Source organism: Ylistrum balloti, unplaced genomic scaffold (assembly GCF_031769215.1).
Source record: "Ylistrum balloti isolate Yb309-2 unplaced genomic scaffold, AGI_CSIRO_Ybal_v1 Utg370324, whole genome shotgun sequence".
In the NCBI taxonomy this organism is placed as follows: Eukaryota; Metazoa; Mollusca; class Bivalvia; order Pectinida; family Pectinidae; genus Ylistrum; species Ylistrum balloti.
Window position 1 is genome coordinate 626756 of NW_026782237.1, and position 16233 is coordinate 642988.

General features: G+C 37.6%; 1 protein-coding gene across 1 annotated transcript in view; it reads right to left on the minus strand.

Annotated features, from left to right (window-relative positions):
• Positions 1 to 895: 895 nt before the first annotated feature.
• Positions 896 to 16233, minus strand: part of LOC132553397 (serine-rich adhesin for platelets-like) — a 29856-nt gene continuing 14518 nt past the window's right edge. Inside the window, exons 6-14 of the mRNA XM_060217644.1 lie at positions 15397 to 15441; positions 12010 to 12189; positions 11304 to 11391; positions 10126 to 10278; positions 9687 to 9784; positions 9219 to 9412; positions 6999 to 9069; positions 6822 to 6929; positions 896 to 6713 (exon numbers count right to left, since the gene is read on the minus strand). Coding sequence (XP_060073627.1) covers positions 896 to 6713; positions 6822 to 6929; positions 6999 to 9069; positions 9219 to 9412; positions 9687 to 9784; positions 10126 to 10278; positions 11304 to 11391; positions 12010 to 12189; positions 15397 to 15441 — 8755 coding nt within the window. The remainder of the gene's footprint in view (positions 6714 to 6821; positions 6930 to 6998; positions 9070 to 9218; positions 9413 to 9686; positions 9785 to 10125; positions 10279 to 11303; positions 11392 to 12009; positions 12190 to 15396; positions 15442 to 16233) is intronic.

Consider the following 16233-nt stretch of genomic DNA (forward strand, 5'->3'; position numbering starts at 1 on the left):
CTTTCTGTATTCAAATAAAAACACAAAAATATAAAGAAAAAAGCTCATATATCAAATATATTTACTATATGGATCATAAATATAATATTATTTTATCAAGTATGGCATTTTCAGAAAATGTTTTGTCCTAAAGTTATGACACTAAATAAAATCAGACCCCACACTACCATCAGTACACTTTCCAAAATATGGCATTGTTATGAATTTCAGCCTGCAATCAATTGATATACAGACTTTTTTAAAATAAGACTGCAAAAAAAATTGTATCAGCATTTACAAACACTTGAAATAAACCTACATACACACAAAACGGATTTTGTGATAAAGACACTAATTCATATATTGCACCTTATTATCATTAAAACAAATGTTAACAATTTAGGTAAGTGAGCTTGCAAATGACAATTATATGGCTATGAGTCATAGTGATCATGGGTTTGTTTAAAGATCTAAAAACATCAGAGAAATCTGTTTTTAAGAATGACAATAGAGATGCACCTGTGTGTTAAAATCACCTTGGAAGACACAAAAGTTTAATAGGTCAGCTATGCTTAAAAAAAAACTAGTGACAAAATGTGAGAAAATTATTAAAATGTATCCATGCATGATTGTATTTGTCAAGTATACAATGTCACAGTTCAGAAACATCCTAAATTGTATTTATCATGAAAATGTGAGAGGATTACTTCTATCCTGTGTACTGTGGCCAAATATGCTATGAAGGTTAAACATGAATTCCTAAGGCCAAGCAAATCAGGATGAAATTTGTCAAGTATTAACACATGACTGAGAAGAGGTGGAATGGATGTAGTAGTAGAATGGCAGTGACTTTGATAGTTTTAGGATATGGGTGAGATTAAAGCATTAGAATCCTGCTAAATTGTTCTACTAATAGCTAGAATCCTGTGGACAGGTCATATGACAGAATGAAGATTGAGACCATCCAAACAAGTAAGAGCACCATGACTTCTGTAAGAAGGTGTAGCACAGTTTTTGGGGCCTCTGTTTCTTCCTTAGTGTCCTGACAAAGATCTGAATCTCTTCCATCTAAATTGTCTCTACCAGCAGCACCAGTATTGTTAACATCATCTAGAAACTCTCTATTGACTTTTTCTTGCAATTTGTTATTGTTCAATGGTTTTTCGTCTTGTTTGTTAGCACCTCTAGCGATTGTTTTACTAACAGGACCCTCTGAACTATCAAAGGAACGATTCTGATTTGCTGACATTCCGTCATTTCTAGAAACAGAACAATCAGACTCGTCCGCCCAAACAACATGTTTACCACCAACAGGCTGGGAGGAGGAAGATTTTAGAGCTGAGGGATGGGATAATGATGCTGAAGAATTTTGAGATGCATGTGGTAACGAGGATGACAATGGTGTATAAACATTAGGGCAAGGTGCAGATGGTTGGCGGGAAGGCTTCTGCTCTGTTGTAGAGGATGGTATAGTGGATGATCTATGTGAAGGCTGTGTTGTACTGGTTGTAGATAACAGTAGTGATGATGTTGATGACATTGGTGTACTTACATGTGAAGATGAGAGACTGTCAGAAGAATGTGAAGAAAACATCTGATGATGTAAAGAACTATCTGGATCGTCCAACAGAGCCCTAACAGGTATCTCATCTGGTACAGAAGTGCCCTCGTGGCCAGTTGAAGCTCTATCACTTTGAACTTGTGGCAGATTTTCATAATTACCATTGCTACATTGTTGACTACCTGCTTGTAATAATTGTCCTTCAGACTGGTCTGCTACTGCTCCTGATATACTACGTTGTTTTGTGTACCCCTGATTGCCTTTATCCTCCTCCTTGCCTGATGTGTCACTCTCTCCCAGCTGTTTTCCTGTGCTCCCCTCCCTGTCTGTACTAGTAGGTAACGCTGTACCCGATTCCCCAGATTTTTGTGCCTGTGTTGATGGATCAAGCGATACACATGGACTGAATGGTTGACTTTCAGTTTGTGTTATTGAAACATCAGTTAGGGTAGGTAATGGATCATTGCTGTCAGTAGCAGCTTTCCTTAAAGTGTCACAACTGCTGGAAATGATGTCCTGTATATACGAATGAACTGCAGTATGTTTATTTTCTTCATCTGGTTGTTTCTTTTCTGCTGATCCTGAAAGACTTTCTGCTTCACCTTCAGGCTTACAGAGTAATGGTTCCTCAAGAGAAGGAACTGGTACTGTTATTTTCCTCTTAAGCTCTTCCTCTTCTAACTTTTGAGATGCGGTATGAAGTTTACCACTGGGATCAGCATTAAGTTTAGTATGGGCTTCACACTTCAATTCTGATGATACACTCGATACTGTTGATGACACCTGATCTTGTTGCTCATCATGTACAAAGGATTCTTCTACTTCCTGTATTGGTTCCACCACTGTATTTTTCACGTTCGCGGTCTCCAATATCGAGCCTTTTTCTTCCTCTGGTTTTCCCCCTGGTTGTACCTTGGACCTTGAGTATAATGCTGGTGACACAAGACTCAGGTAAAAGTCCGGTGTCCTAACGGGGGCTTTCCCACTCTTTATCCTTTCACGTAAACTGTCAGCTGTATTAGGTCTTGTTTTCAAGGTTGTGAGTTTCAATTTAGGATTAACACTGTATGTTCCTCTCTCCTTAAGTCTCATAGAGGGATCAAATTTAATAGCTCTTGGCTTGACAGAATACCTGTCACCTAACGACAAACTCATTTCAGAGTTCCATGTCCGACGTAATGGTGTTTCAGGAAACTCTGATGACACTTCCTGTTTGGAACTGTGTCTTTTCAACACAAATTCCTCACCAAACTCCGAGTCTGTATCACTCTTATCCATTATATCGCCTTTGGCCCCTGTTAGAGGGGCTACATCTGGAATGTACTTTTTCAAGTTTTCTGATGAAGATGGGGAACATTGTGTGCCGTCTGCATTCAGCTTTTTGCCATTGTTGGATTCCTTCTGGACTTCTGTAGAACCAATCTTTCCTAGGTGTTTAGTGGCAGCCACTGTTTGATCTGTAGGATAATGTGGTACTTGGTCTGTCAGTTGATAACTAGATGCTGATTCAGAAATTAATCCAGTACCTGGATATGGCTTTGCTAAGCCATACAGCTTACTTTTTGTTTCCACTAGTGGAACCATGTGTTGGTAGTCAGATGTAGACTGATGTGTGGGCATTATCTCTTCATTTTCAGGTACATAATCCTTGACTTTTGTATTTCCTTCCAGTTTCAACTTTCCATAATGATTTAATGCAAGGTTATCCTTAGCTTTATCACCGAGATCAGCACCACATTCAACAGGCTCTTTACTACTGTTAGAATCTGGCTTGTTTTTACTAGTCAGTCCTATGTTTGTACCAGTACACATGTTCTCTGTGGGTGTAAGCATCTCTCCTGTGGCAGATGTTATCTCTGTGTTAGCAGGTGTCTTATCATTACTAGTAGGTGTCCTGTCTTTACCAGTAGGTGTCTCATCAGTACTAGTAGGTGTCTTGTCTTTCCTATCAGAGGTCATGTCTTTACCAGTTGGTATCTTGTCTGTGGTAGGTGTCTTTTCTTTTTCAGTAAGTATCTTACCTTTACTAGGAGGTGTCTTGTCTTTATCAGTAGGTGTCTTTTCTGTGCTAGATGTCTTGTCTGTGGTAGGTGTCTTTTCTTTTTCAGTAAGTATCTTACCTTTACTTGGAGGTGTTTTGTCTTTATCAGTAAGTGTCTTTTCTGTGGCAGATGTTTTGTCTGTGATAGTGGGTGTATTATCTTTACTTGTAGATGTGGTGTCTTTACCAGTAGGTGTCTCATCAGTATTAGTAGGTGTAATGTCTTTCCTATTGGAGTTTATGTCTTTACCAGTTGGTATCTTGTCTGTGGTAGGTGTCTTGTTTGTGGTAGGTGTCTTGTCTGTGATAGGTGTCTTCTCTGTGGTAGGTGTCTTGTCTGTGATAGGTGTCTTGTCTGTGGTAGGTGTCTTGTCTGTGGTAGGTGTCTTGTTTGTGGTAGGTGTCTTGTCTGTGGTAGGTGTCTTGTCTGTGATAGGTGTCTTCTCTGTGGAAGGTGTCTTGTCTGTGGTAGGTGTCTTGTCTGTGATAGGTGTCTTGTCTATACCATAAGGAGTCTTTTCTTTAGCAGTAGATACTTTGTCTGTATAGTTTGCCTTAACATCTTGATTTGGTGTTGTAAAAGATGGCATGGATTTCAACTTTCCATTTGCTGCTAGAACTGGTTCGTTGTCCTGTTTGATTTCTACAGGGTCTTTAGATAATCTATCCATATATGGATATTTTTGTTCACTTTGAGGCAATGTACGTGCCTCAGTGAAAAAGTCCATCACCTGAATCTCATCCACTAATTTTACTTTCTCATCTGACTTTCCAACTTGTCCTGCCATTGTTTTGCATTCACTGTCAAAAACATGTGGTGTGGGTGCTGTTCTATGTACAGGATCACAACTGGCTCCTGTTGGTTTGGAGTGCAAATCTGCATTGTTCACAACACCACCTACTGTTGAATTCTGGGATTCCTCACCTCTGACCTCTGACATTTCCATCATAATGTCATCCACTAATTTTTCAATATTTTTTCTGCTTTTTCGAAAGTCATCACTGCCGACTGTGTCTGTAGCTTTCAGCTGGTCAGACTGTTTTCTTTTGCCATCTTTCTTCATAGAAGGACTTGTGTCAAATTTCCTCTTGATCATGACACCACAATTAAAGCTTCTGTTCAAAACATCCTCGTCATCATCATAACCATCAACACCAATCTTTATATTCTCACATACCTCAATGCTTCGAGGTCTAGCTGGCAAACCTGATTTAAAACTATCTTCTAAATTGGATTCCTGACCTGAGCTATGTCTTCTCATTAAAGAACCATTTGTCTGAACACCAAGACCTTTCCTGATTGAGTTTGACCTTTTCAACCCTGAATCCTGATTCTCTGACCTTGTTTCTTTAGTGATGGCTGGAGAAGTAGAGGGACTTGTAAAATCTGGCTGCCCTGCAGACTTCACATCCTGATTATTTCTCTTCTTAAGAGATTCTACCTTAGTCATCCTGGATGACTCTACTTTAAGAACATCAGATAAATCAGTCACAGGCTTTTCCTCCATCACAAACACATTGTCACCTGTATATTGTCTGCCTACCTTTGGAGCACCTGACCTTTTCACTTGTATGGAAGAGGGAGAAATCGCCAGTGTTTCCTCTAATGGGACTGTAATATCTTTCTTCTTCTCTGACCAAGTTTCCTTGTGAGTGTATGACAAGTAAGAATCTCTCCAATCAACTTCCGGTTGGAGACGTGTTTCTCTTCCTGTGCTATGACTTCCTGGTTCTTTAGAACATTCTTTACTAGAAACTTTCAAGTTTGGTGATGTGACACTTTTTTCTTCCAAGGAATATGTGTATGCCAGCCAATCTTTAAACTGTTTATGTGATTTCTTTTCTACAAGATCAGATTTAGATGCATCATTACTAGGTGAAATTCTTGGCATTTCCTTATAATTAGGATTTTTCTTCAATGGTATTTCCTGCCTCATACCATCATATGATGAATTTACAGGTGCACTTTTCTTATCTTTGTCTTTGTCTGTAAATGTTGTATTAGATTGCTTACCTTCTTCCATAGATTGATCTAGCGTAAAATAGGGGTTCTTTTTCATGGGTATGTCTGGTCTAACATCAGTAACACAAACTTCATTAGAGTCTTTGATGTTACATCCAAATTTATCAAGTGCTTCCTGAAATGAAGTGTCTTTATCTCTAGACCTGTCTTCAATTCCTTGGTTATCATCTGATGTTATTGGTTTCCCTTTTTTGGGTTTAGTCTTTGCCACCGCTTCATCTCTTGATATTTCCCTTGGCATAGAGGACATAATCTCTGGTATAAAATGGGATTCTTTTGAACTTGACATGATGCTGACAAGTGATGTTTCCTTTTGCCTTGGTCTGACATCATCTACAGATGTTTCTTTTGACCTTGAAACAATACCACCAATGGAGGTTTCCTTTGACCTTGGAACAATACCATCAATGGAGGTTTCCATTGGCCTTGGAACAATACCATCAATGGAAGTTTCTTTTGACCTTGGTACAAAATTATCAATGGATGTTTCCTTTGACCTTGGTACAATATCATCAATGGAGGTTTCCTTTGACCTTGGTACAATGTCATCAATGGAGGTTTCCTTTGACATTGGTACAAATTCATCAATGGAGGTTTCTTTTGACATTGGTACAATGACATCAATGGAGATTTCATTTGACCTTGGTACAATATCATCAATGGAGGTTTCCTTTGACATTGGTACAAATTCATCAATGGAGGTTTCTTTTGACATTGGTGCAATGACATCAATGGAGATTTCATTTGACCTTGGTACAAATTCATCAATGGAGGTTTCTTTTGACATTGGTACAATGACATCAATGGAGATTTCATTTGACCTTGGTACAATATCATCAATGGAGGTTTCCTTTGACCTTGGTACAATATCATCAATGGAGGTTTCCTTTGACCTTGGTACAATAACATCAATGGAGGTTTCCTTTGACCTTGATATGAAATCATCAATGGAGGTTTCCTGTGACCTTGGTACAAAATCATCAATGGAAGTTTCCTTTGACCTTGGTACAAAATCATCAATGGATGTTTCCTTTGACCTTGGTACAAAATCATCAATGGATGTTTCCTTTGACCTTGGTACAATACCATCAATGGAGGTTTCCTTTGACCTTGGTACGAAGTCATCCATGGAAATTTCCTTTGACCTTGGTACAATAACATCAATGGAGGTTTTGTTTGAGCTTGGTATGATATCATCAATGGAGGTTTCCTTTGACCTTGGTACAAAATCATCAATGGAGGTTTGCTTTGACCTTGGTACAATATCATCAATGGAGGTTTCCTTTGACCTTGGTACAATACTATCAATGGAAGTTTCCTTTGTCCTTGATCTGACATCATCAATGGAGGTTTCGTTTGACCTTGGTATATCATCAATGGAGGTTTCCTTTGACCTTGGTACAAAATCATCAATTGAGGTTTCCTTTGACCTTGGAACAATACCATCAATGGAGGTTTCTTTTGACCTTGGTACAATACCATCAATGGAGGTTTCCTTTGACCTTGGTACGAAGTCATCCATGGAGGTTTCCTTTGACCTTGGTACAATAACATCAATGGAGGTTTTGTTTGAGCTTGGTATGATATCATCAATGGAGGTTTGCTTTGACTTTGGTACAAAATCATCAATGGAAGTTTCCTTTGACCTTGGTATGATATCATCAATGGAGGTTTCCTTTGACCTTGGTACAAAATCATCAATGGAGGTTTCCTTTGACCTTGGAACAATACCATCAATGGAGGTTTCCTTTGACCTTGGTACAATACCATCAATGGAAGTTTCCTTTGTCCTTGATCTGACATCATCAATGGAGGTTTCCTTTGACCTTGGAACAATACCATCAATGGAAGTTTCCTTTGTCCTTGATCTGACATCATCGATGGAGGTTTCCTTTGACCTTGGTATGAAGTCACTGTCCTCCAAAGATTCCTTACAATTTCTATTAAAATCCTCAAAATTATCATCTACTGGTGTTTCTTCAAATTTCCTTTCTAGCATCAGTGATGTTTCCAAATTTCTATATTTTACTTTTTCAGGGATCACTCGATCTGCTACTTCAATGTGTCTTCTCTGCTGAAGATCTGGAGTGGAGGAACTACAAAGACTGTCTAATTCTGTTTCTTTCTTGATGACTTTCTCCTTGTAATCATCTTTCTTGCATGTCTCGTTTAAATCTTGGACTGCATCTACAAATGGTGAATCATCTATGTCCTCACCTACCGTGATTTTGCTAGGGATTGCAGTTTTAGGTAAAGGTGGAGCAGTGTTCTCGTCATTAAAGTTATCTAAATCTGATGTTATTTTTGCGACAGAGAAAAGTTTAGAGTCATCTAAAGATACGAGGGATGTGAAAACATCTGTGTCTGAATCAGAGGAAGAAGAGCTGTAAGAATAGGCCAATCTGGATGGTGTAGTAATGTTGGTCTCCTCTAAATCTAAACTGTGATGTCTCACAATTTCTGATTCATCAAGTGATTTGGTTCTCTCTGGGTGTACCTGTTCTTCATTTACATAAACTGTTGGGACAGTTTTATGTATGGGTGATTCTTGCTTACCTACCAATAACTGAGGTACACTTTTATTGTGTGGTGTATAATTGATTGATTGTGTAGAGGGGTGATCTCTTGGCGATTCTGATGAAAAATGGTTGCTTTTTTGTGTTTTGCTTCTACTCGATTCAAGTTTAACTGATCTTGGTTCAGAAATGATTTCTCTACTTTCTTCAGAAGACACTTCTGAATCAGAGAAATATCTCTGAAGCTTTGGAACATCGTCTGACCAATCATAACTTTCCAGGTCTTTGGAAGGTGAAGGACAGTATTGTTGGTCTTTTTCAATACTATCATCACCAGTCTTCACTCCAAAAGGTTTTCTCCATTTTTTTCCACCTGGAGTTTTTCCCTTGCGAAACCTTGACCCTTTCTTTTCTTCAAATGACACCGACTTCTTTTTTGACAACTTACTTGCACTGTCTGGGTTGTTTTCAAAAAAATCGATATTCGGATGTGAGTTAAGCGAATCTAATGAGACACTGTTAGTTGAAGTGGACCCTAGGTGATGTAAGTCCCTGGGGTCAGACAAGCGTTCTTGGTTATATGACAAGGTACGTACCATGCTTTCGTTAAGGGGAGGTTTCTCTGGCAAACTCCCCGAGTCTTCATCGCTTTCTCTATGTTGGTGTGACCGGTCTACATTGTTTTGCTCCTGTTGTTTCCGAGCTGCCATCATGACTGCAGCCAGTGGAGTCTGGACAGCATGTATCTTTTCCATTCTACTTTTTCTGTCTGCTGGTTCTTCATCATGTTCATCGTGACTATGTCTTTCTTCTTCATACCGATCCTCTGGTTCATGATCTGACTCGATGGGAGGCTTGTCTTCAATGTATTGATCTTCATGATTGGGAGTCCTGGGACGTTTTTCTGGAGGGACTGGTAGATCACGAGGAGGCTCAGGACGGTAAACCTCTGAAAAAACAAGTGTTGGCTGTAGAGTCACTTATTCAAGTCATATCATACTAAATCATGTGTATTAAAAAACAGCTTACCAATTTCCTTTTTTTTGGCAAAAAAGATTCAATGAATTGAAACAAGGTCTTATAACAAATACTGCCTACCTTCACGATTTCTTCTTGTGGGTCGCCCATGGTAGGTGGCCCTCCGACTGTGAACACGGTCAAAGTAGGGCGAAGGGCGATCAACAGTTGCCATGGCTTGTTTTGTCTGGAACTGTGTACGTCCAGAGTAGCGAAATCTTGACCCAAAACGAGGGAATGTGCCCTTTGCCTTAGGAAGTTCAATTTCTCTAAATCTGTGAACAATTTTTAGGAAAACAGTAATCTCAAATTACCAATACAGGAAATAAAAGAATGTTAAACCTGATGAAACATTTAATTCAGGATGTACCAATTAAGTCTTATCTAATTGATAAACATCAAAATAAACTTTTTTCAATCACTTCAAACTTTATGAAAATAGAAATTTACAATATGAAAAGTTGCTGATATGAAAAGATTTGTCTCCATCAAGATCTGACACTGCCTCCAAGAGTGAAAAAAGTAATGTCACTTTAAAGGATGGGTTACCTGAAAAAGGAATGGTGTTCCACACAGATCTTCCAGAGTCTTTTTGCATGCTTTACTGAATCAAGCTTAAATCCAACTTGACTCTGGAAATCTTCAAACTAAAAAATAGAACTCATCACATAATATTTATACAATTCTCATACCTCTGGTATTTTTTAAACACATTGATTTGACTAGAATTCATTGAATTCTGAAACTCCATATTAACTGTTCTGAACTGAACTTTGATTCATCTAGGGACTTTTGATTATCCATTACAGCCAGAAAACATGCAGGGCTTCAGTTAGAATCCTAGATGATAGACAATTTTTTTTCTGTATCATATAGAGTACAAATGAAATTGTTCCATTAACTTTCAAAACAACTTTATGCCAGAGACCCCTTTGGGTGACAATTCAGTGGAATATTACTATGGAATATCAATCAACCCAGTACTGACCTCTCCAGGACGCAGTTTTATATAAAACTTGCTTCTCCTGTAGGACATTTTAAGGACCTTAGGCCAAACGAAGCGGTTGATCTGTAGTTTATCTTTGAACACCAGCAGACCAGTAGCACATACTCCCAGCTGGATGTTAACTCCCTCCGCATCCTGACCACAGGCAGAAAAACAACAGGTTTACTTCTGGCCATTTCAATTATTTCCTTTTTTAACACTCCTCTTTAAAATTATATCACGTATGTTATTAACAAATACAAAATGTACATCCATAAAGAATATGATTATCTGGTACAGAACTTTATATCATATATCATAAGTATTAAGTCACTGACTCTGACATGTGTTTTTTTATTTAAGGTTGTCAGCTTTATATCATATTTTGAAGATAATATCATTTTACGTGATTAGCCATTGAATTAAGTGTAATGAAATATCAAATCACAAGATACAAATTATGTAAAAATATGCGCAAAGTTTAGAGCTAACACCATGGTATCTTCAATGGATGGATCAAGGTTCCTCGCCTGTCGCCCGGATACCCGAAGGTATGCAGGGGATTTATGACAAGGGGTAAGCTTACGTAAGTATGGATCCATACTTACTTCAGATAGAAATTAGAAACTCTCAATGTATACTGATCATGAATGTGATGTGCAATCAGAAACAAAAAGAAATCTGTAGTATTAACTACACTTAGATAGTTTTACACCAGACAGGACAGAAGTAACGTATAGTAATAAAATATTCAACAAGCTTACTACATAAAGCTTTGGGATATATGAATAATTTAATTGACAAACATCTGTACGAGGGGGGAGATACAGATCTAGCCAGTGGTTAGGTACTAAATTGTCAATACTACGGCAGGCTGGAACTTTACTGTGTTTAAATGTTGTCATTGATTATGTGCTAATCTATAGTGTACAGAGCCTAACAAACCCCAGCTGGAGGCAGTATTGATTAACATTCAGCAACACATTTCTGTCTAACTGTTACACAAGGATTTTGATTCTTCATGACATATGAAATAGGCCATTTGTTTGACATAAAAGACATATTTTTTAATATGGCAAATCATTTTGATGTGAAACTTCAAAGATAACATGATTTATTCATTTTCAAGATAACCATTTAATGTTTCAATATTTGACCTTGAAAATCTGAACTTTACATACCTTAGCATCATGTAGCTCCACACCGTACATACTAAGTTTCTTTGCATTTTCAAGGAAACGAAGTTCAGCTTCCTCTGGTGTCTGTCCCCTGTAAATAAATTTCAGTGGATTAACTCAGTTTTCGGCTCATGGTTGATATTCAGTATAAAATGAACAAAGTAGATATGGCATTGGGTGGTCAGGTGGGGAAGTGGTAGCACAATGGCCTTTTAACAAGATGTCTATGGTTCAATTCCCCATATGGATATGAAAGATATTGGTCCACTGCCCAATCACATGGGTTTTCTGATGGTACACTTGATCTCCTCTTACAGTAAGAACGCCTGTGTGCCTCTGTCCAGGCAAACAACAATAAGTAATGTCAGTAAAAAGCTTGCTTCACAATTGGTGTAAAATATCGAAAGGTTATGTTTTCACATCATATTTTGGTTTTGCTACTATTAGAGGCTACTTTGGGAGATCTTTGTCGAGTCTGTACAAGGTGTCTATGGCCACCACTGATACATCAGCAGTTGGGAGACTGAAATACTGAAAAGGGATGACAACAAATGCAAAACTTTGAGTCTACTGTTTGGATCATAAACCTACGAGAGTGTTTAAATTCATCTGTGACTATCAGGATTTAGCAGGACTAAAGCAACAGACATTTTATCAACAAGTAACTTTCAGGATTCAGTGGGACTTATGAGTGCTATAATGGACATACTTGTGTGTTTTATGCAAGTCGCAAATCTTTTTCAATAGTTCTCTGTCTTGATGAGGAGCAAACTGGATCTTTCGGATATAGTCCAATCCTCGACCAAATTCTTCCACGTCATAATCACCTAGCTCTGATTGGACGGTGTATGACCCTAGCAAAGTGTAGGTCACAAATGAACACGGCAGTCTGCAACAGAACAATGTTAATGAATGAGAACACGAATACTGTACCCATTTAGCCTTACTGACCGACAACATCTCTAAGGTATAACAGTATCAACCACAGACAGGGTGCGACAAAATGATGGAATTGATAACGCTTTATTGTATGGACAGTTGAATCCTCATTTTGCTTGATGTTGTTTTTATTATGTAAATTTGCCAATTGATGTGGTAGGTAAGAGGTGAAGGGGGTGGTATTCAGTAATGTAAAACTTTTGTATATTGATGCCTATAAGTATATAAGTCAATCGCAACAGGTTCGGGATAAGTTGATTTTTATTCGTGTGAAATGTCTACCGGTTTCGCCCGAACAGTGGGCTTCTTCAGGTTGCGATTGACTTATATACTTTGGTTTCCCCTATTCCTTCAATCGCCCTGCATACCGGGTGGTATCCGGGCAAGGGATATAAAGAACCAACGGAACCTTAATAAAAGTCAAGGCGTTGGCTCTACCCCTGGATTTACGTTGATGACTATAAATTGCATGTTTCTAGTAATTTAGTAGTAAGAATTAATTTGATTTCTAACCGTAGATGTGTGACTTATATGAGGTAATCTAGATAAAAAAATATGTGCTGCTTGTCTGTTTCTCTTTTTTTTAAATTCTCCTAGCTGATGGTGCTGCTTGTTTGTTTCTTTTTGGATGGCATTTAATTCTCCTAGTTGATGGTGCTGGGGGTGGCATGGGAGCTGGTCTGCAGAAAGTGCACATCCTGTACATCATGTTATGAGACCTTGTGCTGCTGGGTAGTAGGAAGTTTCCTTGAGACAAACAGGCAGCTGTTTGGGATAATTTACTTTTAAATCTAGCTACCCAATTTGTTCTCCACATATATATTCAGGGTGCCTCATGTATTATTTTTTTTATTGGCAGGCAGATTGTCATCAATTGATTCCTAATTTAGAAGGATGTTTGATACATTAAATTTTTGACATCATAGTAATAAGACATAACATGAGCATCCATGAAGAGGGTACTATGGTGAAATAGATATATTTCACCTTGAAAGAGTACTGTGTATATCATTCAGTGATATCATTGTATCACATTTAAATCATTTGAATTTATAATGATCAAAAGAATTTTTTTGCTTCTGACAGCTGTGGCATCATAGTAACATAGACTGTCAATGTTCGTACTCATGGGCATATTTCTATATTTTTGCCTTGACAGAGTACCATGTGTGTGTGAGTTGTGAAGTTGAATTTCTGCCTGCTGATGTATTAATTAACCATCAGGAACAAATTATTTTACAATTTCTGCCTGCTGATGTATTCATTAACCATCACGAACAAATTATTTTACAATTGTTGTAATTTCTTTTGCACCTCCTGATCCATTACCTTAAAGAGACGTTTCTCAGAGTACCTGAAATATTATTGTTCTAAGGATTGTTACATGGTAACACTACAGTCTTGTCACCTTACTTGACCAGTGGGTGAAAATTGTACATTCTTTTTATAATACCAAACTTGAGTTTCTAAAGCGTAAATGTTCGACAATTGGTATTCATCCTTACTTTTATTATCGGGTACTCAAGGTTCAATTTCAAAATTTCCTCTCAACTTTTGTTACAGCTATAGGGTTGCAGCCCTTCCAGGTGGTTGAGGGGTGTTTGACAAATTTGACAGTTCTGTAAAATTGGGATGATCTTCCATCTAAGGGGTCACAGCCGGACAGGCTGCAGTGGTTTAATGTTTAACACAGATGTTCCCTTCAGCCATCTCTGCCATCTTCGGGTTGGTGGCATATGTAACTTCTGCCAAGCTGCAGACTCATCACTCTTCATGCTGGTTTTATGAGGTAAGGGTCACCTCATTTTGATGGGGACAATCAATCAAATACAAAATTTTCTTCCTCCATCTCTCCATAATCCTGGCACGAAATGGTACCAAGAACACCCGTTGTAACATTTCCTACATGATCTTTATGTATTTTAATTATGATGTTGAGGGATTTCGAATTAGATGTTTTGAGCTTCTTGTCTGTGGTTAACTCCACGTTGGACTTGGTCGGATTCATTTGTTAGTGCACTGATAATGTGTCACCTTAGGGTCGTTCAATGAACATGAGAGTGCACAGTAGCTCACCACTAGGAACAAGATAGATGGGTTAGAATGTTTTATTTGAACAGTGGCCTGAAGTTCTACATGTGTCACCTTAGGAGTCATTTATTGAATTCTTAAACAGCAGTGAACCGCAGCTCCAAATTAGGAACAAGATAGGCGAGTTAAAAACTAGCGCAGGGTTCATGTGGCTTTATCATTTGCAGTCTTGTGTCTTTAGTGAAAGGTGGTTGAGTGTTCTTCCATGTTGTTCTTTTCTACATTTATGTTCTGATGTATGGCTATTAGGCTAAGTTTTAATTAGTTTTAAACTCAAATGTATCCATTTGGCCATCGCATGTTGTTTAGTATTGTATTGTTAATATATGTAAGTTAAGTTTAATAAATTGTAGAACTGTAATTCTGTCTAAGTTGTTACTTTCCTTCAAGGATTTTGGTAAGAGGAATCTGCAATCAAAAGTGGTAGTCAAACCCGATAAAAATTTATGCAGGCGTGTGCGGTGGGTCTCTCTCTGGATTTGCCAGCCAACAAGCAATTTTCAATACACAATGCTCTTCCAGGCAGAAACAAAAGGGAAATCAACATGTTTTCTGAATAACCTTCACACACTTACAACATTATCTCCCATTAATTCTAAACTAAACCAACCATTCCTGTTTCAACATAATACAACAGGTTCTTAGTCATGATTATTGGGCTTAGATTATTGGGCTTAGAAGCCAGTCATATTTTTTATAAAAACCTCCTTTCCTGACTTTCCCACAATTATCCACCCATTCCATCAGGCCTGAAATGATCCCCCAGACAGGCATTGGGACTGGGAAATCTTTCCTTAGAACTTTTCCTGCTGTTCTGAAGTAATGGATATGATAAACTGACATTTCAATGGATACTGACTGCCATACTGTGCCAATATTTCCCACCATACAAAAATGTTCTACACTATTCGTCTCCCTTTGCACAATTTCCAATTAACATTTAACAAATGAAAACACTGGAAATTCCAAGCAAGCCTTCACAACAAATATCAAATGTCAAGTGACAGTTCCATAAAACATAATCATATATAGCATGAAACGTTCACATAACTTAGGTTATACTTACTTCTCACTGACAATATCTCTTCTTATCTGAAGACACAACTGATATCTGAAAACAATACAACAGTTATCAAATAACTAATGAATTATCTATTTGACTAAATGAATATATGACATGACAGAATGTAATAACACCAAGACTATATGACATGACAGAATGTAATAACACCAAGACTATATGACATGACAGAATGTAATAACACCAAGATCATATGACATGACAGAATGTAATAACACCAAGATTATATGACATGTTTGAATGTAATAACACCAAGACTATATGACATGTTTGAATGTAATAACACCAAGACTATATGACATGTTTGAATGTAATAACACCAAGACTATATGACATGACTGAATGTAATAACACTGATTTTATGACATGACTGAATGTAATAACACCAAGACTATATGACATGTCAGAATGTTATAACACTGATTTTATGACATGACTGAATGTAATAACACCAAGACTATATGACAAGACTATATGACATGTCAGAATGTAATAACACCAAGACTATATGACATGACTGAATGTAATAACACTGATTTTATGACATGTCAGAATGTTATAACACTGATTTTATGACATGACTGAATGTAATAACACCAAGACTATATGACATGTCAGAATGTTATAACACTGATTTTATGACATGACTGAATGTAATAACACCAAGACTATATGACATGACTGAATGTAATAACACCAAGACTATATGACATGTCAGAATGTAATAACACTAAGACTATATGACATGTTTGAATGTAATAACACCAAGACTATATGACATGACTGAATGTAATAACACTGATTTTATGACATGACTGAATG